Below are 26,412 nucleotides of genomic sequence, written 5' to 3'. Positions count from 1 at the left end.
CTTTGAGCTGACTTGGTTTTGTTTCCTCAGCTGTTCTGCATCCGTGAGTAATGATAAGTGTTTGGCATCCTTCACTCCTCATTTTCTCTCCTGCTTTCCTTATTTATTCTTTTCTCTTGAATTTTCTGCCTTTCTCCTTTCTTTGGACTTAAATGATAATAAGAAAATGCAGATCACCTTACAACACTAATATCAAGGTTCTATATCTTTCTCTGCATACCTATCTCCCTTACTTCTGAGAGACATGGTTCTTAAAAGTCTCTCTTAATACTGTAAAAGACAGACTACTTGAGTGACCAAACATGATAGGTAACAAAGAATGGCAGCTTCTTTCTTTCAGTTTTTAGAGGCCACCTAACACACTGCTTATTGACCAGACATTTTGGAAATCACAATGATAATGTAGGGAATAGGTAGGTCATTTGGTGGAAATTTTATGGGGCCAATGTCAACATATTCCTTCACCTACCATCTTGCAACCACTTTTAGTGAACAGACCCCAGGTATTCTGCTCCCATTACTCATTAGTCAGGCTATCTGGACTTGCCTCAAAAAATATAATCACTAGAGGCTTAAGACCCAGACTGCATCTTTCAATCATACTCAATTAAGAACTTCTGAACGCTTCACACAGATGACTCTAAGGTAAAAGATTTTCTATTTTTTCTCTGCAGAAATCTAAACCCTGACTTGTATTGGTCAAGTGACTTAGATGGTTTAAAAGAGATTAAATGCTGTTTTCTGGCATGCAATTTATATTTCTAACACATTTATTTTCTTAATGCACACCAAAATTCTTTGAGCATAAATAACTGAAATAGGCCATTCTAATGTTATTAGAACCTATGATGTCTCTTACCTATTTAAGCATTAAGTAGAGTTTTATCTGACAGACACTATACAGATACTTGCCTGCACTGAATTGTGCAAAGATGTAATCTGTCTTTAAGTTCTTCCCCCGCTCAATGAAAGTAAATTTATTGAATTAGCATAACTAGTCTTATTTTATTTTAGTTATCACTTTCTTGAAATTTAGTTCAGATAAAAAGTAGTAATTAATAGCTAGTTAAAAACAAGTTACTCTCTCAACTTAAATAATAAGGGTAAATAAAGGAACAGTGCTGAGTAAAGGAGAAATGAACGTGGGAGAAACAGATAACACTAGTAATTCATGTTTGAGAGAGAAAGAGATAGAAAGGGAGAGAAAGAGAGAGGGAGGGAGGAAGGGAGGGAGAGAGAGAGAGAGAGGGAGAGAGAGAGAGAGAGAGAGAGAACAAAACTTATCTACTAAATTGGGTATTAGGAGATGAGGTCTGTACCTAATTCTGTAAGGTTCAAGTCTCCGTGCCAGGAAAGGAGACCAGTCATGGGAGGCCAGGAGGTGGAAGAGAATGTAGGAGACATGGGTACATGTGACATGCTTCATTCACCAGCACTCAGGCTGTTTGTAGGTATACACACAGGCCTACAGACACACACGGGTGATGGTCAAAGATAGGAGAAGATGAAATCTCAGGAAAAAGTGTCACTTTTGCAGTAAATGGTTGTATAACAGTTTATATCACTGTTTACGGTGTTATCCTGGTGTCGTCGATTTTTGTGCTCACTTGTTAAGATTCAGCACTGTCTATCTTGCCCTGGCCCATACTTTATCAGTATCTGGGATGTATTGTCTAAACATAAACTGTCCCCTATGACCCTCTCTGTTCTCTACAGGTCTCTCACATGGGCACAGTTTCCGGGCCTGTCTCTAGTCCATCAAAAGCAATGGCTCAACACAGATATTCATATACAGAACATTGCTATATTCTGGCTTGAAGTTTTCCTCGTATAAATAGAAATATTCTGCAGGTCAAAAAAAAAAAACCAAAAAAACCCAAACTACCTCTGAATGATAAGCCATGCAGGGAGCAATCTGTGCCTCTGGAATGGCCTAACTTTTAACTCAACAAGATTCTTGCTAAAAATGGCTTTTAGTCAGTGCTCAGTTAGCAGTTCCTAGCACTGCCCCATCTCTCTCTTTGTGTGTGTGTGTGTGTGTGTGTGTGTGTGTGTGTGTGTGTCAGAGAGAGAGAGAGAGAGAGAGAGAGAGAGAGAGAGAGAGAGCCTGCCTCAGTTCCTCCCCACCTTTCCTTAAGATGCACTGGTATCAAAAGCACAGAACAAATATTCTGAAACATTCTCTATTTTGAGCTGAGGTTCCAGCCCCCAACATTGACTCTCACACTGGAAGGAGGGAATCCTTCTTTGAAGCTGAGCCTATGGAACAGACTCTGGAGTCTCTTTCTGTTTTGATTTTTTTGTTTTGTTTTTCCCTTTGCTACTGAAACTAGTATTTTTCTACCACGACCTACACCACAGGTGGATGCTCTCCAGTTGCCCCTGGGTTAGTCTGTGGAGAGCTCATCAGTCCATTCATGTGCTGCTCATCATGTCTCACTTGCTTCCTTTTTACTGTACATTTTTACTACACACCCTGGTTAGGATGCAAGGAGAGAGGAACCGTTATTCACTGTTAGTGGGAGTGTAAGCTGGTGAAGTTACTATGGAAATCATGATGGAGTGTTTTCAAAAATTCTAATAATAGAACTAAAATCTGAGCCAGTTCTACTCCTCTTGCACACAGACCCAAGAGAGTCAACATACTATCACAGAGATATAAATTCACTCTATATATAACATTTTCATGTATTACCAGAATAATACCAGGGGAGTCTACAAAATCGCTCATGTTGTTACTGAGAAAATAGTTCCCTATTGGGAGTCTTTGTCTCAGTAATAAAAGAATTTAAGCATAGACCAAAGGATAATTTTATTAAAAGAGTTTTAAAGAAAAACTCCACAGCAGGCAAGCTATAAACCTCAGAAGCTGCTTGGAGGAAGGAGGCAGAGAAGAGGAAGGGGGCATTCCTTATGTGTTGAGACAACACAGAGGTCAGCCACTTGGTGTACAAACAGTCACATGGCAGGGTCGGAGATTGAGACATAAATGAAAAGGCCCACAGTACTGGGGAAAGCATATTTACTTTTGATTAGCATCTGAAAGTAAAAGACAAAAAAGGAATTAAAAAAAAAAGTTGAGCAGACCCAACAGAAACTCATGTTAGCTTATAGGGACTAGACTAGAAAGCTGGAATTCTGGGAAGGAAAAGTATATTTTCTCAATAAAAGGCTAACTATTCCTCTTAGCTCTTTAGCAAGCTTTCAATTAAGCCTGCCTTTCTAGGGAGTCCCATATCTAGGTCATTGCACTGCCCAACTGTAATATTCAGAGATTTCATTCTCTTGACCAAAAGGAAAATGATTCTCTTAATGGGGTTTTATGGATATTATTATTGAGACTCTATTTATAATAATAAAGAAATGGACACTGCTTTAACATTTACTTACTGATGAATGGATAATGAAGGTGTGGTACGTCCATACAATGGAATTTTATTTAACTGTAAAGAAAATGAAATTATAGAATTTGAAGAAAAATGGCTGAAACTGAAAAGCATTATATTAAGTGAGGTAACTCAGACTCACTAAGACAAATCATCACACATTTTCTCTCATACACAGATCCTAGTTTCCAGCTTTTATACATGTATAGCTATATGAATATAATATAAATATAAGTCATGTAAATAATAAAGAGACAGTAAGAGGGAAAAATTTGAAGAAAGGAAGACATCGGGGTAAAAAACCTTTATGACAATTAAGAAAAAAATGAGGTTGGACATCTGCAAGGACAGGGAGTGAGAAGATATAGAGGAGTGTGGAAAGATCACTCCCAAAAAATATGGACAAAAATGTAATGTAGAAATCTGGTACTTTGTATCATAATTAAAAAAAAATTACTATATTTTTATTTTAAATTCTTCTGTTGAAAAGTATAATATTATAAATATTTTATACAATATTTGTGACTATACAAAAATGATGTTTCTAAGGATCATGGGTCTTAGTCAGACAAAAAATATTTATTAGAAATGGTCTCTCAAATGCCAAGTCTGAGAGATGCTACACAGAGACAGCAGGTCATCCATTCCCTAGGAAGAGGACACTTGAAGTATAGTCTATAAGGAAATTATTGTTTTCGTAACAAAAGTATAAGGGATAAAAATTTAATATACAAAAAAATTCTTCAGTTACAGACATATACTCTGTCCCAATTTTTTTGCTGTCATCTTTCTAAGTTGACCAACTGGAAAACCTTGAATAAGTTGGTTGTATTCTCTGTACTCTAGTTTCCCCATTTGTATGTTTAGAATTAAGATCACCTTTCCCATCTAGAATTATAGAAAAACCTTTCTAACTTTCTGCTATGTTGTTTTTTAATATTTTATATTGTGGCAATAATAATGTAGTAATGTAAGATTGTTATAAATTTAAATAATCTAGCATATGTAGTTGCTTATTATAATAAATATTAATATGTGAGGGACATTTCAGTGGTGCTTGGCACTTGTAGACCACTCAAGAAGCATTGCTCACTATTGGAAAATACTACGATAGTGAAAAAAATTTTATCATTTTTATTTCTAGGTAAATCGCTATGAACAATAAAGGTGAATATTTACTTAACTTCAAAGGCTATAACTTTGAAAGCTCTTTAGTTGACATGAACACAGTTGAAAACATGGATGATCAGGAAATTAGAGATGATGATGTCTTCATAGTCACATATCCAAAATCTGGTGAGTGGAATAAGTAGACTATATGGCATTTGTCTTTGTTTTTCTTGTTTGTTTGTTTTTTTAGACAGTGTTTTTTGTAGCTTTGGAGGTGTCCTGGAACTAGCTCTTGTAGACAAGTTTGGCCTTGAACTCACATAGATCTGCCTGCCTCTGTCTCCCAAGTTCTGGGATTAAAGATGTGCACCATTACTGCCGGTATCTTGGTTTGATAATAAGTACATAAATAGTCTTCTTTCCACACACTGTCATTTCAAAAATATTAGTTTCTTTTCTCACTGCTGCACCAGAATACATCATCATGTTGAAGAAGAAGTCCCAATGGCAGGTAAAGTTTCCTTGTCAACTAACATCTTTAGTCCAACTTGATGAACTTAATCTAGATAACCCCTCATACAAATCCAATGATATCCTAAATTCCATCAGACAACAGTATCTGTAATCACCTATAGTTTAGAATAATGTATGGTAAAAATATATATAAAACTCAAGTCTCTAAGGGTAAGAACATTTGCCATGAATATACTGTAATTTATTGTGAAAAATGCTGAGGGGTGGTAATCAAACAAGAAGCTAACAGCAACTTGTTGGTAAATGATGACAAGATGCCTTAGCCTGTTGAACAGGTCTGATATCATCAAAAACCTTTTCTGCAAATGATACATGCTTTATTATGTAGAGACTTTATCTCAGACAATGATTAAATTTCCAATGCATGCAATTTAGCTGACAAGATTTCCAAGACAATTGTAATGTACTTAAAATTCTCAAAAATAGAAAAAAAATCTTGCAACAGTGAGGCTTCCTGGTTTGTGAAGCTCATCAGGACAAGCAATCAAAAACACTCCCGTTTGACTCCTGTTTTCTGTTGGACATGAAGATGAACTGAAGTTCCTTTTGTAAAGGTACTTCTACCTCAACAGAAGGGAAACTAACAAGTGTTGGTGTAAGTTTTTGCAGTGGTTAACACAAACTAAATAGTAAAGCTATAGGTGTTAAGATTTCACATCCCCACCACCCTCACTGCCCTTGTACAACAACACCAAGATTTTAAGCCCATATTTGACCATTTCAGTAAATAAAGATGCTTTGCAAAAATATTTTTGTTCATATCAAATTCTACTTTGCTTTCTATCTTTGTGATGTTTAATGTGCTACAAAACTTGGAGGACCCCGTGAGGCAGTCCCTGGTTCACTGTAGATAATAACTAAATAACTCAGATGCTGATGAGATGCTGGGTGCTTCTGGAGACCCTCAGAAAGAATGAAATGGGCGATGCGTGATTATAATGTGCCACACAGGATATCTACACATTCATTGTCGGAAGCCCTGGAGTCTGGGATGTCTTGACATGATCAGTTCTTTCAAGATTTCAGGTTCTGCTTCATATGGTGCACCATCACTCCTCCAATATATACCAATATATATACCAATATATACCAATATATACCACTACCAGTGAATTGTCTGGAATAGTCATTAATAATTAAGGGTTAATCAAATCTATACTGCCACCAATGAATTATTTGGAATAGCCATTAATAATTAAGGCTAAACCTAAGCACAACAGCATTTGATCACATGGTGTCCATTCTTAAAGGGAATAGAACTGAAATTTTGCAGGTATTTACCAAATACTTCCACTGTATGACTTGCTCTAATAGCCCAGAGACCAAATGCCAATAACACTGAAATCTTTGGTTTCCTCTTTCTACATGTGTGCTATGATCAATTAATAGGCATATGGCAAAGAAGTTTTTGAGAGTGCAAAGCAAGATAGGAAATAGAAACTAGAAATATTTAATTCTATTACTTTTTTCATAGTTCTAAAAGATACGTAAGTAATTTCAGAAATGAGTCAGAATTGCCCATGAACAGCAATAAGGTGGCATTCTATAACCTTCTATGTATCTTATGAAAATTAAGAAATAAGGTAGAAGGCTCCAAACAGAAAAAACTGTCACCAAGATGGAAATGCCACTATCCCTGGTGTGATCTGACCACACTGTATGTATCCACATGCAGTAATACTGCATTTTACCTGTTAATATCTGCAAATGTTATATGTCAATAGCAGTTAAATATTACTGAAAGGACTCCACATGAAATATCAAACTCAGAGCCACTACAAGAATCATCTGGATTATCGTTACAAATTACCGTATCTTTGTAAGTGAGAAGGAAACAGAGAGTTGTAGAGTTCAGTCTTACTGACTTGAGTGTTCAATACAGACAATGGGGAATGAAAAGCTGGCATGTGCAAGCATCCCTGGGGTGTTAAAGGAAAAGAGAGTTCCAAATAATTCATAAAACGTATGTCATTACTGTTGGTATTTATTATTAAAACCTACTTCAGCATTGAAAATATGATTGTTAACTCTTTTGACAGGTACTATCTGGACACAGCATATCCTCAGCCTGATTTATTTTGAGGGACACAGGAACAACACTGAAAACATCCAAACAGTAGACAGAGCACCATTCTTTGAGTACAATATTCGTAATGTGGACTATGCCAAAATGCCATCACCTCGTATCTTTTGTTCCCACCTCCCGTATTATTTGGTACCAAAAGTTTTCAAGAACAAAAAAGTCAAAGTATGTCAGAGAGCTTAGTGACTTACTCTACCCATGAAATGTCTTCTCTAAGTACTATTTAGTCTATTCCAATGTTTTGCCTCTGTAATGCAGCTGCTATGAACATTCTTGAGTGTGTCTCCTGGTACTCTTCCACCTACTTCCCTAGAACCCACACCCAGGAATTGAACTGCAGAGCCACAGTGACCAGAGTACTCCACTTACAAAGGTGGTACAGTAATTCTAAAGAAAGTGTCTTTGTCATTTTTTGCAGAAATGTGTAAAAGATGACTTATTAATGTTTCCCTAGTAACTTGACACATCAGAATTTTAGATGTTTATCAACATGGCATCTAGGAAAAGGTGTCTCAAATGTATGTTAATTTGCATCCTCATCCTCATAATGGGAGTGTCATTGTTGGATGTTTAGTGGCCATCGTTAGTTTTGATTGTGTGAAAAGAGTCTATCAATAGCCTAATATTTTATTACATTCTTCTGTTCAGTTTTCTTTCGATCCCTTCTAGAAATGAATCTATTTTAGCTCATCCTCATTGCTTTTCTCATGTATGTTTTCATCAGCAACATTCTTAACATTTTAGTGTTATCAAACATTGATCTTTTGTTATTTTTTCATATTTTTATTTTAAAATTACTTTTCATCCTTATATACCAACCTCAGTTCCCCCTCTATTCTCTTTCCTTGTCCTCCACCTATCCCATTCTCATTCCCCATCCACTTCTCAGAGGGAGTAAGGCCTTTCTTCAGAAATCAACATGTCTGGAATACTAACTAGAGGCAGGAGCAAGCCTCTCTCCTGATATCAAGGCTGAGTAAGGTAACCCATTATAGGGAATGGACTCCAAAAAGCAAGTTCAGGCAACCAGCATAGGTCCTGATGCGACAGCCAGGGCTCCCTCCAACTGGTCAAGCCACATAACTGTCACCTACATGTAGAGGGTCTAGTTCAGTCCCATGCAGGTTCCCCACTTGTCAGTCCTTAAACCCTGAGCTCCCACTAGCCTGACATGAGCTAAGTGTCCTTCTACATCACTTTTGAATAATTTTAGTTTAAAATCTATTTTCTTAGATATGAGGATAGTTACACCCACTTGTTTCTTTGGTCCATTTGCTTGAAATATTCCTTCCTAACCCTTACTCTGAGGTAATCACTGTCTTTGAGTTTGAGGTGTGTTTGTTTTATAAAGCAGTTTGATGAGTCCTGTTTTTGTATTCATTCTGATAGCCTGTCTCTTTTCATAAGTGAATTGAGACAATTTATATTAAGAGATACTAATGACTAGTGATTGTTAATTGCTGTCCTATTTGGTTTTGGTAATAGTGGTCGTGTTTGTGTACTTCCCTTTGGGGAATGCTGGTATGAGGTTACCTGTTAGCTGTGTTTTTCGTTTTTGATTGGAGTTTTTCTTCTAGTACTTTCTGTAGGGCTGGCTTTGTGGCTAAGTAGTGTTTAAATCTGGTTTTGTCATGGAATATCTTGTTTTCTCTATCTATGATGATTGAGAGGTTTGCTGGGTATAGTAGTCTGGGCTGGCATCCATGATCTCTTACTGTCTGCATAACATCTGCTGAGGACCTCCTTGCTTTCAGAATTAATATTGAGAAGTTTGGTGTAATTCTTTAGGGTCTATCTTTTTATGTTACTTGGCCTTTTTTCCTTGAAAGTCTTGGTATACTTTTTTTAAATTCTGTATGTTTAGTGTTTTAATTAATATATTTCAAGAATACATTTTTTTGGGGTCTAATATATTTGGTGTTCTGTATACTTTTTTTTACTTTTTTTTTTGTTTTTGTTTTTGTTTTTGTTTTTCGAGACAGGGTTTCTCTGTGGTTTTGGAGCCTGTCCTGGAACTAGCTCTTGTAGACCAGGCTGGTCTCGAACTCACAGAGATCCGCCTGCCTCTGCCTCCCGAGTGCTGGGATTAAAGGCGTGCGCCACCACCGCCCGGCTCTGTATACTTTTGTATCTTCATTGGCATCTCCTTCTTTAGGTTGGGAAAGTTTTCTATGATTTTGTTGAATATTTTCTGTCTTTGAGCTGGTATTCTCCTTCTTCTATTCCTATTATTTTTAGGTTTGGTTGTTTTATCGTATCCCAGATTTCTTGGATGTTTCACGCTAAGAATTTGTTGGATTTAACATTTTCTTTGACTGATGAATCAATTTTTTCTATTGTATCATCAACACCTGAGATTTTATCTTCCATATCTTTCATTCTATTTGTTATGCTTGCATTAACAGTTCCTGTTCATTTACCCTGGTTTTCCACAACCAGAATTTCCTCAGTTTGTGTGTTTTTTTTATTTGTATTGAGCTCTACATTTTTCTCTGCTCCTCTCCCTGCCTCTTCTCTCCCCTCTTTAACCCTCCTCCAAGGTCCCCATGCTTCATGGGGACCTCAATTTATATTTTATTTATTGCTTCTATTCGAACTGTTTCCTTCACTTGTTTGATTGTTTTTTTTTTATGGTATTCTTGATTATCTTTAAAGGATTTATTGATTTCTTCCACTGTTTTTTTTCTTTTTCCTCCATTTTTAAAGGGAACTTTTCATTTCCTCTTTAAGGGCCTTCATCATTTTCATAAAGTTATATTTAAGGTCATTTTCTTCTTCTTCTTCATCTGTGTGTTGGGATATTCAGACCTGGTTGTTGTAGAACCACTCATTTCTGGTGATGCCATGTTGCTCTTTATGTTGTTGTGTGTATTCTTACACTGCTGTCTACCTATTTTTTTCCTCCAATTGGTACAAGTGGGTTCCCTAGCTCTGGTGGTTTGCTCTTCCTCCAGATGCAATTCTGGCCTCTTCCTCTGGGTTCAGTTTAAGCCTGTGGCTCCAGGAGTTTCTGTGCCTTCATGTTTAGGTCAGCCAGTGGGTCCTGCAGCAGGGGATGGTTGGTGGGAGAGAGAACTGCTGCCTGATTTCTGGGGGTTCTGTGGTTGGCGGAAGTGCAGGGTTTAGGTCCTAGAGAGCAGGATTTTCCAGCCAAGATATCAGATACACACCTGTTTTTTCCTGGTGCAGGTGGGGTCCATGGGACCTGTCTTATTTTTCTTTTAAATAAATTCACATTTGAGAATTTTTTCATTGCTTTAAGCCTAGAGATACATTCTCTGGGTTTTGGTTTTTTTTTCTCACTCTTTTCCTCACTCCCTTACTTTATTTCTTTTATGAGAGTATTTCATGTAGTCAAAGCTGGCATGAGCTCCTCCTCTTGTCCTAGATACCCAGGTGCTAATGTTGTGGACAGATACCCACAGATTATTGTTTCTATGTGTGAGTTTTTATCCTACTTATGCGCTTAACTCATCTTTACATTATTTTTTCTGAAATATATGAAGGAAAAAGTCATCTTTATTTGATGATTATAGATTATTAGTTATATTAATATGATTATTATTTTTTTGTTTTCAGATTTATCTCATTTGCTATTACATAATACCCATCAATTGACCCTGATGGGTAATGAATTTTACTTTTAAATTTTTAATTAAAATTTTTATATAATATATTTTGATCACATAAGGCAAATTAATGTTCAGCATTTATGAACATTACAAACAATATGCTTTTTGAGAATTGAGCTACATTCTTTTTCAATTTAATTTTTATTGTTTTTTTTAAAAGAAAAAAAGCTATCTTTTTTCATTATACATATCAATCCATGTTCTTCTTCCTTCCTCCCCTCATCCCTTTCCCTCCATATAGCCCCCTACACTCTAATCCCCCCACCCACTCATTAGATATGGTAAGGCATATTGCTTTGGGGAAGATCCAAGGCCCTCCCTACTATATCTAGGCTAAGCAATGTACCTATCCAAAGACAATAGTTTTCCCCAAAGTCAGTACAAGCAGTAAGGATAAATCCTGATGCCACTGCCAGTGGTCCCTCAGTCTGCCCCAGCCATGCAACTCTCACCCACATTCAGAGTGTCTAGTTTTGACCTTGTTTGGTACTTCCATGTTCAGCTGGAGTTGGTGAGCTCCCATTAGCTCAGGTAGAGTGTTTCAGTGGGTGTACCCATCACGGTCTTGACCTCTTTTTAAACTACATTCTTAAACATGAAATACCATAAGAAAGGTTATTTCCTATAGTACTCGTTGTAATACCAAAATATAAATAAAAACCATTAGACTTTGTACAGCTCAAAGATTAGAAAAAATAATTATGCTTATTGTTACAACTGAATATATAAAATTTTATTTAAAAACTTATAACCATATCCAAAATTTGATTAAAGAAATAATTACATAATTCTTCCTACAGATTCTTTATATATACAGAAATCCTAAAGATGTTTTGACCTCCTACTTTCATTTTTCAAATTTGATTGTTTTACTTGAAGCTTCACATTCTGTGGAAACATTTATGCAAACATTCCTAGATGGAAGAGGTAAGTATTAATTCATTGACCCATACTCAAATGAATTACACAAAGAGTGCAAGTAAGCCAAATTCTCAGACATATAGAATAAAGTATAAAGAAATGGTACAAGACATTTCTTTTTGAAAGGAACAAGAAAAGAATACTGGAACAAGAAAAACAATAACAGACAAACAAAAAACAAAACACAAAGAACTTATCTCTAGTGACAATTGCATGCCAACTTGATTCACTATCACCTTTGTTTTCGATCTTTATGCACCATTTGAGGATTGTCAGGATTACAATTGCATGTCATGTAGGAAGTATTTTGGTTTACAGATATTCTATCAATTCTTTCCAACTAGTGACAAAGGTAGAATAATCCATTCTGGCAGAGGAAATGCTGAGGGTTGTTGTACATTTTGCTTGAGACTGTGTATGGCTTTATACTGCAGCTGTGGAATTGTTCATCCTACTACATAGATGTATTAATTAAGGCAAGAGGCTTATCAGTGTAGATAGAAGTTTCTGTCCCTCATGGACCTGCAGTCAGTCAGTCCCAAAGAAACACAGAGGCTTATGTTAATCATATATAAATTGTTTGGCCTATTAGATTAGGCTTCTTATTAACTAGCTCTTACAACTTAAGTTAACCCATAATTCTTATATATGTTTAACTACATGACTTGGTACCCTCTCTGGGTGCAGCATTTTCATCTTCCTTCATCTGGAAGATGACTGTCTCTGCCTTTCCTCTTCCCAGAATTCTCTTTGTCTGGTCACCCCACCTATACTTCCTGCTTGGATACTGGCCAATCAGTTTTTATTAAACCAATACAAGTGACAAATATCTTTACAGGGTACAAAAGCATTATTTCATTATTTCACAGCACATCACATGTGGAATCAGAATTTCACTTGCTTGTAAGATGATATTCAGATTCTGTACCACTGCAGACAGTGAACAAGAGGAAAAACAGAGATATGTGACCTCTATGGAGAAGTAGGAAGAAGAAACAGTATGTTTTAAAGCCACCTGCAGCCTCAGGCCTTTTATATCTCTATTACTTCTTTCTATTCCTATAGTAAAATTATATAGACAGGTTTATATGAATGTGAGGTAATTGTTCCCCCAAACCACTAAACATTTTAAATAGGGATATAGACGTCCACCACATGCCCTCCATTTTAATTCTAAAAATTCCAAACCAGAAAAGGAGGCACAGCGTTTGTTGTCCACTACATGGACACACAGCTTGGCATTCTTACTTGTCACTTTTCTTCCCAGTGGTAGGAAGCAATTGGTTTGACCACATAAGAGGCTGGTATGAACACAGACATGACTTCAACATTATGTTCCTGAGCTATGAAGATATGAAGAAGGTAAGATGAGGTAGCTGTATTTTTAAATGATTTCTTTTACACCATTCTTCTCTTGGTTGAAATACATTCTTACCGTTATCTTCGTACTTTATTCTTTTTTGGGATTTTGGTTGAAGATGATTCCTAATGTCCAGCCTCTGCCTCATCCACTGGACATTCTCTGTATTCTGTTCTCTATGTAAATTCTTTTGTGATATTTTCTTATGCAACCACCTGTGTCAAAAACAACCCCAAAACTTCACACCACCAATGACTTTCATAATTAAAAAACTTTATTATCACATAGTAATTACATCCATTAGTGATATTTGATGTTATATTCTTGCCAATTAATAGGGTGTGCATTGATCTTACCTTGCCACGTTTCTGGCACTGTCATTCCTTTCTTCCCCTGCAGACCCTCCTCAGTTGCTAAACACAATTCTACTTTAAGGTTGACTGTTCAGTTTCAACATATAAGAGAACACACGAAATTTGTCTCATTGTCTGGCTTATTAACTTAAGCTGATGTCCTGAACTTCATAAATTTTACTGCAGATGACAGAATTTCATTTCATTTTTACTTCTGAATGATAATTTCTTTTATATATAGTATATGACATATATCATAAAGTCTTTGGTCTTTCAGCTGTTGGTGGACACTAGGGCGAGCACATGTATTGTGGTTGAAATGTATAGCAACAACACTAGATAACAGTAAGGTTTTGAATGGTGACTTCATTTCCTTTGACTATATACTCAGGGAGGCTACAGCTCACGACTAAAGGCTAGAAAACAGCAGTGAGGCATGTAGCTACTATAAAATGTGGACAAATAGAGCCATAGACTATAATTTGACTGATTTCTCCCTCCTTTAAAAAATAATCTTGGAGCATCTCTAAGGTGAATCTATAGAATAATTTTTGATTGATCACAATTGAACAGTATCTTAATATGCTGTGTAAAAAAAAGAGTTAACGTTCATCACATTCTGGTACTTATTGACATATTGATTGATGGAAAATAAGTGAATGCTTCTGTGTGACAGGCTCCAAACAAGAGTAAACAAGGACTTACCTTTTTATAGAGTTCATGGTCTAACAAGGAAGGCAAATAGTCAAAAAGCAAATACTCAAGTTAAAAATTCCATAAGTGTATCTTGACTGGTTACATGGCAAAGTGAGTATAGGGACTTCCAATGTGTGCCTGAAAACCCAAAGTAAATAATCACAATCTTTCTAAAGGTGGAAGGCCAGAAATAACTCCATAAATTTGTGTTCTGAGCTCCACCAATGCACCACGGCACTAGTTCCTGTCTTGCAGCAAACACATTGCATGCTCACACGGATGAACACACACACACACACACACACACACACACACACACACACACACACCCGTACATATTATTATTTTTAAACTTTTAGAGATTTTAGGCTAGAAAATGTAGTTATTAAAGATGCCAAATAAAATGTTAGTATTCATATAAAGGCTTCTGGTATAATTGAAGGTAATGGCTTCTCTGGAGGTAAAAGTCACATGGGATTCACAAATTAATACATACGAATTAACAAAAAGAAAATAGCTAAAAACAAAATACAAGAGAGAATTTTATGTGAAGCAATACAGTACTTAGAACCAAGTAAGGAAAGGACTTGAACATCAAAGGTGTGGGGCAGGGGACAAGAAACTAGTATGTGAGACTGAAGTCAGGACTATACAAGATCTGTGGGTCGTGCTTATGATTATTTCTGTAATCCCAAAGTAGTGAGGAGACTTTAAGAGTTATAAAAACTACAGCAATGGAACAAAATTAGTATCTTTGGAATATCATTCCCCATCATGAGTTTAAAACTGAAAATGGTAAATGTTCGTAGACCAGTTAAAGATGAGGAATTACCTCAATATGCTGTTTAGACGTTCCTTCTGGCTTCCACACTTTACTTGTAGTGTATAATTTGGTCCCCTGAGATATCTTTGTCTAATGCATCAATGTCAGAGGAGGCCCAAAAATGTGAGCCTAATTTCATTCTGACAGATGGGCAGGATATACAAATGTACTTCTGCTTCTTCTTTTGTGATATGAGGTTACCTGGGGAGTGGCTGCCTTCAGGATACTTGGTCTAGGTTCACTTCACTGCCTAAACAGAATGCTAACAACTTGATGTCTCAAAGTGTTAAAGCATTAACTGTTCAAGTCATCCTTTGTATCACGGTAAAGACGTCTTTTGTTGCCTTATTCCCTCTTTTGTATTGGGGTATAAATACGTGTAGGAAATTAAACACAGATGATTTCAGTAAAAAAAAAAGATGAGGAATTACCAACTGAATATTCTCATATATCATACCCATAATTATAAATGAAATTAATATTTTAAACAGAGAGAAAACTACCAATATTTTCTAGTAATTATATTTCCACCAATGTTAAGATGATTTTGTTGCCTTCCTTGTCCATTGCTGTGAAATAACTTTGTAATTTTTGTCTAAAATTCATGCTTGCTTCTCCACTGATAATCACACTAACACAATAAAGCAGTTCATTTCAGATAAGTTTGGTTAGAATTGGCATCCCTATGAACTTCATGACTATAGAGAAACATTGTTGTTTTCCTTTCTCAAGAACAGAGCAATGGATAGAATGCAGGCAGTGTTAAAAGATTCCTATTTATAGGACTAATATGGGTATAGCAAAAAGTCATAAAGAATTGTGTTTGTATTATATGCCTCACTGTAGTAGTCACTGCAGACTGAATATAGGGGAAATCAGAGAGGTGTTCCTAGATTTATATGAAAAGCAGTTTGCTCTTTCATAAAATGTGACTTGAATTATGAACAGAGAAAAGTGGGGGATTTAGGAAATGTCTCTTTTGCTGAGAAATTATCCTGCACAAAGAACATGAAAGTCACAGGAGTCTAATGATCTGTAGCACATACAAAACTCCCTATATTTTTGTTAATTTGTTTCTTTTATGGAGATAGCATCTCAGTATGTAGTCCTAGCTTGTCTAGAATGCTTTTAGACCAGTGTAGCCTTGAGCTTACACAGATCCACCTGTCTCTGCCTCCTGAATCCTGGAATTAAAGGTATGTAACCTCACCTAAGACAGGCAAAATCTTCATATAGGGGCCAACATATTTTTCTTTTTATTCTGTACTATTCTGAGAGTTAAGTTTGATACTACCCCTGGCTCCAAGTTTGGCTATGCTGAGTTCATCTGAGTTGAAGTTTCTATTAAAATTATTCACTGAGATTACATTTAATTAATTAAAGACTGTTTTTAATTTGTTCTCATTGGTAGTTTTGTGTTGGGGCAATTTAAATTTTTGTATTTTACCTTCTTGAATATAATATTATGTTAAAATTATTTCCAATAACTCCATTATTGGCAACATCCAAAATTCCATTATCTTGTTTCTCTTTCTTTTAGCTACATTGCTCTGTTCTTCATGTTCTTTCTGCTCTTGGTTTTGTGGTCAGTCATTGTGCATCAAAGTCATTTGTGTAAATCACTTAGCATTAGGATCCTATTATTTTGTTTACCACAACACACTAAGTTCCTTCCACAAATGCCCACATACAAAGATGGAGACTAACATACTCTAGTTATCTTAGCAGGGTCCTAAACCTTCTGGCACGCAGAAGCAAACCCTTCTCTGTTTTTTGTATTTAATGTATAGACTCCTTGGAAGCTCAGCTTTCATTAAATATGGAAGGGATTTCAAGTTTCTTATAATCAATTTATGTGTCATTCTTATTTATTATTTTTATTCGTTATTTATTTATTTTTTCTTGGAAATAAAAAAAAATTCAGCCTCCTCCCATCCTCCCATTTCCCTCTCCTTCCTCCCACTCCACTCCCCCTCCTCCCACTCCTTTCCTTGTCCCTCTCCAGACAGAAGAGCAGTCAGGTGGAAATACCAAGGTCCTCCCCCTCCATCTAGGTCTAGGAAGGTGAGCATCCAAACTGGCTAGTCTCCCACAAAGCCAGAACATGAAGTAGGATCAAACCCCAGTGCCATTGTCTTTGGCTTCTCATCAGTCCTCATTGTTCAGAGAGTCCAGTTTTATCCCAAGCTTTTTCAGTTCCAGTCCAGCTGGCTTTGGTGAGCTCCCAATAGATCAGTCCCTCTGTCCTAGTGGGTGGGTGCACCCCTCACGGTCCTGACTTCCTTGCTCATGTTCTACCCCCGTCTGCTCCTCATTGGGACCTTGGGAGCTTATTCCGGTGCTCCAATATGGGTCTTCGCCTCTATCTCCATCCATCGCCAGATGAAGGTTCTATGGTGATATGCAAGATATTCATCAGTGTGGTTATAGGATAGGGCCATTTCAGGTTCCTTATCCTCAGCTGCCCAAGGCACTAACTGGGGACATACCCCCGGGCACCTGGGAGCCCCTCTAGTTTCAGGTCTCTTGCCCACCCTAAGCTGGATCCCTTAATTAATATATATGCTTCCCTGCTCCCATATCCATCCTTCCTTTATCCCCACCATCCCAATTCTCCAAGTTCCCCCCATCCTCCCCTTCTCACATTTCTCTCCCCATATCCCCTTACCCCTATCCCAACCCACTCCCAAGATCCCAATTTTTGCTCGTCAATCTTGTCTACTTCCCATAGCCAGGAGGATAACTATATGTTTTCCTTTGGGTTCATCTTCTTATTTAGCTTCTTTAGGATATCAAATTATAGACTCAATGTCCTTTATTTATGGCTAGAAACCAATTATGAGTGAGTACATCCCATGTTCATCTTTTTGGGTCTGGGACACCTCACTCAGGATAGTGTTTTCTATTTCCATTGATTTGCATGCAAAATTTGAGAAGTCATTGTTTTTTACCGCTGAGTAGTACTCTAATGTGTATATATTCCACACTTTCTTCATCCATTCTTCCATTGAAGGACATCTAGGTTGTTTCCAGGTTCTGGCTATTACAAATAATGCTGCTATGAACATAGTTGAACAAATGCTTTTGTCATATGATAGGGCATCTCTTGGGTATATTCCCAAGAGTGGTACTGCTGGGTCCTGGGGTAGTTTGATCTCAAATTTCCTGAGAAACCGCCACACTGATTTCCGAAGTTTTTGGACAAGTTTACATTCCCACCAGCAATGGATGTGTGTTCCCCTTTCTCCACAACCTGACAGCATGGTATTGGCATAATAACAGAGAAGTCGACCAAGGGAATCGTATAGAAGACCCGGATTTTAACCCACAAACATATGAACACCTCATTTTCGATAAAGGTACTAAAAGTATACAATGGAAGAAAGAAAACATCTTCAACAAATGGTGCTGGCACAACTGGATGTCAACCTGTAGAAGAACGAAAATAGAGCCATATCTATGACCATGCACAACACTCAAGTCCAAGTGGATCAAAGACCTCAATATCAGTCTGAACACACTGAGCCTAATAGAAGACAAAGTGGGAAGTACACTACAACATATGGGCACAGGTGATCGCTTCCTATGTATAACCCCAGCAGCACAGACATTAGGGCAACATTGAATAAATGGGACCTATCGAAACTGAGAAGTTTCTGTAAAGCAAAGGACACTGTCACTAAGACCAAAAGGCAACCCACTGACACGGAGAAGATCTTCATCAACTCCGCAACAGACAAAGGTCTGATCTCCAAAATTTATTTTTATTCTTGAATTGGGGGTAGTGCTTCTTCATCATGAAGAATGTAGCAACTTCTCTGGGTAAATCTAAACTGTTATAAACATCTACTATACTCCTACTCAGGTTATTAACGCTAATTGCACTCTTATGATTTTAAAATCCATTATGTGAAATGTGCCATTTCCCCATCATGACTTGTTATGTAATCATTTGTCATTTCCACTATGTAAATTCTTTTTGGCAAGCTGAACCCTATTATCGTTAAACCATAACTTCTTATTTTTTTTTCTACTCTTGTTCTTGAAAATCACCACATGAAGTTCTTCCTGTATTAATTTCTTCAAGCTTAGTACTCGGCATGAGTGGAGACATTCAGTTATATCTTTATTGACTTATTTAACTTACTGTGGTGTCCTCAATGTCATCAACGCTTATTGCATCATATATCAGAATTCCCTCTCTCTGTCTGCACATCCTGTTGTATTTATAATCGATATAAATTTGACTTGTTTCCACATTTTAGCTGTTGCTCTTACTGATGCTGTGAATATGGATGTACAAATTTTTCAGAGATTTTGGGTTCAATTCTTTGGAATCAGAAGTGAAAGCCAGAAGTAGAGTAGTTGGATTATACAATGGTTCTGCTTTTGATGTATGAATCTAGTGTTATACATTTTCCTTCGAAAATGAACCACTTTATATTTCTACCGGCAACACTAGCGCTTATGATTTTCTGTCATTTGTTAAGGAATAGTCATCATAATAGGACGCAAATGGTGTGCACTTCTTGTCAATTTCCACTTCCCAAATGACTCCTGATAGAGCATTTTTCTCCTGTGTTTAATGGATATTTCTACTCTTCTTTTGAGTATTGTTTATTTAAAGTCTTAGGTTGGTTTTGTAGTTGTTGATTTCTGAGGGTAATCCTGTATCAGATAAATGACATATTGTTCCCATTCTATAGGTGAACTGTTCACTTCATTGAATCTGTCCCCTTTTACATAGGAGTTACTAAGTTTAGTAAAATCAAATTATTTATTTTTTTTGGCTGTCTGTACTTGTAGATACATATCCCAGACACCACTGTAAAATCCGATGATGTAAATCATCCCATTGTGTCTCTGTACTTGTACAAGGATATTCAAAATATTACTGTGAAATCCTGTGTGGTAAATCATTCCGTTTAAGTCTCTCTAAGAGCATTGTAGTTTAGGCCCTTGCTTTTATGTTTGGCCAATTTTCATATGTTTGAAATACATTGTAAGGTGAGAATTCAGCTATGTTCTTTTGCTTACAGACATCTGATTTACCCAAGAACATTTGTTGGAATGAATGGTTTCAATGGACCTGTTTCTAACCTTTTCTACATTTATTCCTAAGTTTTTTAATTCTACCTTTTAAAGTTCATGTATTTTAATCTTATTTTACTGTTAGTCATCACTAGTATTTATAAGTTCAACTAATATTTGTGTGTTGATTTGATGTATATCTCACAGCTTTGTAAAATCTCACTGTTCTAGCAGATTCTTTGCTTTCCCTAATTTTTGTGTTTCATATGAGATCATACTGCTGTTCATTTTACAGAGAACGTTTTACATCTTTCCCTCCAATTTAGATGCTATGTTTCTCTTTCTTGACTAAATTATCTGCCTATTATTTCCCAGTAATATGTTAAATGGAAGTAGTAACATCTGATGGATTGCAGACATCAGATAAAAATGATCATATTCTCAACCAACTGTCTTTCTAGCCAAAAATATTGAATTCACAGTTGTTTTACATGGATGTACTTGAGTTCTTCTCATTTTTGATGTATTTATTTAACAACGATATTGAGATGGGTGCAGTAGCTCCTACCTCTAATCCCAGCCATTATGGAATGTTATGAAAGAAAGATCATCTTAACTTTGAGAGCAGCATAGACTACATACTGAATTCCAGACCAGCTTAGGCTACAAAGTCTCAAAAGAGCTGTGATTTATTAATGGTTTATTCTGTATCAATGACAATAAATAATAATTTCAGTTTTTCTTCACCCTGTTTCTATGATGTTTTCATGTGTTGAACAATCTTTGCATTCCAAAAGTAAATCCTACCTGTTCATGTTACACACTGGGCTGTAACTCACACCTCCATTATAAGGTCAGTAACTTCTCAACCTATGACTTTTTCAGGACCTTAGTGGCTCAGTGCTTAAAATCTGCAGTTTTCTGGAGAAAGAACTGAGTGAAGAAGATGTGGATGCTGTTGTGAGACAAGCTACATTTCAGAACATGAAATCTGACCCCCGAGCAAATTATGAAAATATAATAAGAAAGGAAATTGGGACAAGAAATGATCAGGGAACATTTCTCCGCAAAGGTGAAATTTACTGGTCTGTAGTAGGAAAAAAAAATGTTGAGTTCTCCTGGAGTATTTTGGGGAAATAATATGTGTTTTAAAAGTATTTCTCCAGGTGATAATGACATTTGGAAGCATCAAGCATTGCAGCTGACAAAGAACCTGCAAGGTTACTAGTAGTTTTAGTAAAAAATCTGAAAATCAGACAATTTCACTTAGTAAATAAATATTGCTTTCTTTCCTTATAAGGCACATAACTCAAGTTTTAAAGTATGTCAGCAGTATTGTCCTAGGATCTAATTCATCATGTGCTATTGTTTTTTGGGAATTTCTTGCTTTATTTGGTTTTGTTATGATCTCATTATATGCCCAGAGATATGGCTAAGACTGAACATTTTCCTCTTGATACCCTTTTAACTTATCATTGCTGTGAGTATTAGCTTATATTAAGTATTGCTGGGTTTTTATATTTTTCAGGAACTCTTTTATTTTGTCTCTTCTGCCACTTAACATCAATTCTCACATCTCATTCATCAGCAAGCCTAAATGTCTTACCCATGATAGCTCGCCATTCGTTCCAAATGCAAACAATAATATCATCCTCTCAGACAACTAAGAAAACCAAATGGATGTTTTCATTTTAACTAGTGTAATCATCATTTCCAATTCCTACTCAGTAAAATCATAATGTTAACTGTTCTGAAGCTTTATGTCACCTTGACTTGACTTGCTAAAAACCTCTGGGTCTCATTTTATTCTGTTTAAAAATGAAAAAAACCAAACAGCATATACCTCAAAAGACTGTGTTTGAAATACACTGTGTTTGAAGTCTAAGTGTTTTCCTAGTATAATGATTGGCACATAGTAAAATGTAATTTTAAAATTTTATTTTTTTAACCTTTAAGGTGTTTATCTTTTGTTTTTAAAAATTGGCTACAACTCAGTGGTAGTAGCTACTGATACCTATTTATTATGTTGCTGCTCTGAAGTTTCTTCTGTGATGAGAGGAGAAATAGCCAACCTAACCCTTAGGAGAACTCAGTGATGTGCAGTGTGAACTGTAGAGAGTAGAGTGAGTTGGGTGAACTGTTTCCTGATACTTCTACTTATATAGGTGCTAACCTGTGCTTCTCCCATTAGGAACCATTGGAGACTGGAAGCATCACTTGACTGTGGATCAGAATGAAAGATTTGATAGAATATTCTACAAGAACATGAAAAACATTCCCTTAAAGTTTATCTGGGATACAAATGAGTAAAATTTTAATTACCATGTGAATTAATCATATAAAAATGTACTAACCAGAGGCCATACTTAAATATTAAAATTAATTTCTTCTTATTATTTAATTATGAAATATAAAGCACAATTCTTTAATGAAATAATTAGCTTATGCTTAGTTTGCTGGCCATAACATTGATTTCAAAGGTAGCTTTTAACAATGTTATCTTTCACAAAAATGGTATAACAGAAAACATAAAACATGGCTTGTAGTCTTCAGAGATTCTTCTATAGTTAACATTTTCTTTACCTTTAATTAATTTAGGATCGATTAAACACTAAAAATCCATTTAATCTTATACTTAACTTTAATTGATTGCTTTCAAAATCAATATGACTGTTCAAATGTACTGTGTGAAATAAAGAGAGATGTCATATAAAACATATATGGCTTTTAAAATTAATATAATAGATCTTAGTTTGTAGTAAAGACAAAAAAGTCAAAGATTAAACATATGCTGGTTTAAGTGTGGATGCCCAGAATCTGGGCTCACACCTAGAGACATATGGGGGTTCAAAGGCCATGCTGCTATTGGGTCCATGCCATTTTAAATGACCTGCACTAACAAACAGGTTCATGGTGACGCCTGAGTCCAGGCTGCTACAAAGGACTATGTCTGAATCCATCATCCAGTCACAGCTGGGATCTGTATTGATGGGTGAGGAGCAAGGAGCAAGGGGGTAGCTTTCCCTTGCCCACACCTCCATGTGGCAGATCATGGGTCTAGCTCTCTCACTCTCTGTCTTCAGGGTCTGGTCACACACACCCGCACGAGAAGGGACAGCTCTACTGTGCTGCCCTGAGGAGGTCCAGGGCCTGCTCTCCAGACTGGTACAGTCACTGAGGGTCAGGGCCAACTCTACCGCCCTATCCTCACTGCTTTTGGTGGATAAATAAATCAAGGAAAACAACACAATGTCAGCCATGGCAGGGTAATAGACCCAGACATGACCCCTGGCAGCAATCTACCCCTGCAGGAGGAGCTGGAGGTGCTGTGCACTTTGAAGTCTCATTTATTTATTATTGCTCTCAGTGTCTGTGTTACTGGTGTTATATTTAGGAAGTCGTCTCCTGTGCCCATGCATTGAAGGCTACATTCCACTTTCTCTTCTATAAGTTTCAGTGTAGTCATATTTATATTGATGTCTTTAATCCATTTGGACTTAAGTTTTGTACATGGTGATGCGGTATGGATTTATTTGCATTCTTCTGCATGCTGACATATGGTCATGATAGAACCATTTATTGAAGATGCTTTCTTTTTTTTCTAGTGTATAATTTTAGGTTCTTCTCCAAAAATCAGGTGTTCATATGTGTGTTGATCAATATCCTGGTCTTTGATTCAATTCCATTGGTCAACCTGTGTGTTTTTAACCAATATCAAACTGTTTTCATTACTGTAGGTCTATAATAGAGCTTGAAGTCAGGGATGGTTATGTCTTCAGAAGTTCCTTTATTCTACAGGGTTGTTTAGAATATCCTGAGTTATTTGTTTTTTCCATATGAAGTTGATTATTTTTCTTTCAAAGTCTGTGAAGGATTGTGTTGAGATTTTGATAGGTATTGAATTGAATCAGTAGATTGCTTTTGGTAGGGTTGCCATTTTTCTTGTGTTGATCCTTTGTATTCAGGATCATGGGAGGTCTTTCCTTTTTTGATATCTTCTTCAATTGTAGAACCATATTACACAGGCCCATATTTTTACAAGGTATGGCAACCAGATTTTCAGGCCACAGTTTTACACCTGCCACACAGAAGGTGGTCACCTAGTCTTTCCAGACAAACTGATGCCATCCTAAACAAGGATGTAACTTTTCCCCTTTGTAATTGTGGGGAAGAGGTGTTAATTCAGTCTATGTGACAGAGCAGCCAATTGTGGAAGTGACCTAAGTCCTGCTGCTCCACAAGAATGCTAATGAACGGGGGCTGGAGAGATGGCTCAGTGGTTAAGAGCATTGCCTGCTCTTCCAAAGGTCCTGAGTTCAATTCCCAGCAACCACATGGTGGCTCACAACCATCTGTAAAGAGGTCTGGCGCCCTCTTCTGGCCTTCAGGCATACAGACAGAATATTGTATACATAATAAATAAATAAATAAATAAATAAATATTAAAAAAAAAAAAAAAAAAAAAAAAGAATGCTAATGAACTTCCCCCTCAGTTTGACTTTTGATATAAAAGCTGTTTGGATAATAAATGTGGGCAATTTTCAGGATTTGAATGAACCCTGAGATTCTTTCCTGTTAATTTTGTGTGAACGGTGCCTCAATTATTCCCATGCCTCTACACTGGTCTAGGAGATAATTTATGTTGAGCCTGGACCCCAATATTCAATTTCTTTCTTCAAAGACTTGAAGTTCTTGTTGAATAAGTCCTTCCCTTGTTCAGTTAGTATTACCCCAAGATATTTTATGGTTTTTTTTTTTGTGGCTATTGTGAATAGTGATGTTTCTTTGATTTCTTTCTCAGTTTATTTATCATTTTGTAGGGCTACTGACTTTTTTGAGTTGATTGATGTGGCATAATCGACCAGCAAATAGGATTAATCAGGCTAACTTTGATATCAGCTTTAAAAGGGAAAGAAGGAAATAACTTACAAAACCAAGGTTCCAATGAAGAGCAGGAAAATGGAAGGGAAGGTGGGGAGCATACCCGCAATATTTATAAGTAAATAATAACCTCAGGGGATCCCACCCTTCAAGCAAGGTGATTGGCTGGGCTTCCCCTACAGTTGATCTTGTATTATGCCATATTTACTGAAAGTATTTATCAGCTGTAAGAGTTCCCTGCTAGAATTCTTGGGGGACATTTATGTGTTTTAATACTGTCATATCATCTGTGAATAAGTTTGACTTCTTTTCCAATTTATATCTTCTTGATCTCCTTGTGTTCTCTCATTGCTATAGCCAGAGCTTCAAGAACTATGTTGAAGAGCAATGGAGAGAGTGGACAGCCTTGTCTTGTTCCTGATTTTAGTGAAATCGCTTTGGATTTTTTCTCCACTTAATTTTATGTTGGCTGTCGGCTTGTTGTGTATTGCTTTTATTATGTTTAGATATGTTCCTTGTATTCCTGATCTTTCCAAGATCTTTTTCATATAGTGGTGTTGGATTTTGTTAAATGCTTTTTCAGAGATGATCATATGGTCTTTTTCTTTTCTTTTATTTATAGAGTGGATTACATTGATAGATTTTTGTATATTTAACAATCTCTGCATCTCTGAGATGCAGTCAACTTGATTATGGTGGATGATTTTTTGATGTGTTCTTAGATTCAGTTTGTCAGTAATTTATTGAGTATTTTTGCATCAATGTTCATGAAAGGGATTGGTTTGTAATTCTCTATCTTGGTTGAAACTTAATATGGTTTTGTACACAGGGCAAATGTAGCCTCATTCAAACGAGTTAGGCAATGTTCCTTCTGTTTTTATTATGTGGAACACTTTGAGGAATATAGGTATTAGCATTTTTTGGAAGTTGTGATAGAATTCTGCACTCAAATCATCTGGTGTTGGGTTTTTTATTTTTTAGATAGAATGTTTTTGATGACAGCTTCTATTTCCTTGCTATTTATAGGTCTATTTAAATTTTTCACCTGGTCTTGATTTAATTTTGGTATATGGTATCTATCCAGAAAACTGTCCATTTCTTTTGTATTTCCAATTTTGTAGAGTTCAGGTTTTTGTAGTATAACCTAATGATTCTCTGAATTTCCTCAGTGTCTGTTGTCATGTCCCACTTTTCATATCTGATTTTGCTAATTTGGATATTCTTTCTCTGCTTCTTGATTAGTTTAGATAAGGGTTTGGCTATCTTGTTGATTTTCTCAAAGAACCAGCTCTATATCTCATTAATTCTTTATATTTTTTTTGTTTCTGTATTGCTGATTTCATCTTTCAATTTTTTTATTTTCTGTCTTCTACTCCTACTGGGCGGGTCTACTACTTTTTGTCTAGAGCTTTCATGTGTACTGTTAAGTCACTGATGTGAGCTTTATCCACTTTTTTTATGTGAGTACTTAGTGCTATGAACTTTCTTCTTAGCCCTGCTTTCATAATGTCCCAAGGTTGGGTATGTTGTGTCTTCATTTTTGTTAAATTCTAGGAAGTATTTTATTTTTTTTCTTTATTTCTTTCTTGACCCAGGAGTGGT

At 36.3% G+C, this 26,412-nt stretch overlaps 1 protein-coding gene across 1 annotated transcript; it reads left to right on the top strand.

Annotated features, from left to right (window-relative positions):
• LOC121450205 (amine sulfotransferase-like) lies at positions 1–22,621 on the top strand. The gene is made up of 7 exons (XM_041655043.1): positions 1–43; positions 4,531–4,682; positions 7,070–7,278; positions 11,546–11,672; positions 12,934–13,028; positions 20,815–21,001; positions 22,121–22,621. The coding sequence occupies exons 2-7, from the start codon at positions 4,541–4,543 to the stop codon at positions 22,237–22,239; spliced, it is 879 nt and encodes a 292-aa protein (XP_041510977.1). The 5' UTR covers positions 1–43; positions 4,531–4,540; the 3' UTR covers positions 22,240–22,621.
• Positions 22,622–26,412: the final 3,791 nt, after the last annotated feature.

Source organism: Microtus oregoni, unplaced genomic scaffold, assembly GCF_018167655.1.
Source record: "Microtus oregoni isolate MIOR12 unplaced genomic scaffold, Mior012 000006F_ref0000085, whole genome shotgun sequence".
Taxonomy (NCBI): domain Eukaryota; kingdom Metazoa; phylum Chordata; class Mammalia; order Rodentia; family Cricetidae; genus Microtus; species Microtus oregoni.
The sequence above is the reverse complement of the archived record's forward strand: the minus strand, read 5'-3'. Positions and strand labels throughout refer to the sequence as shown.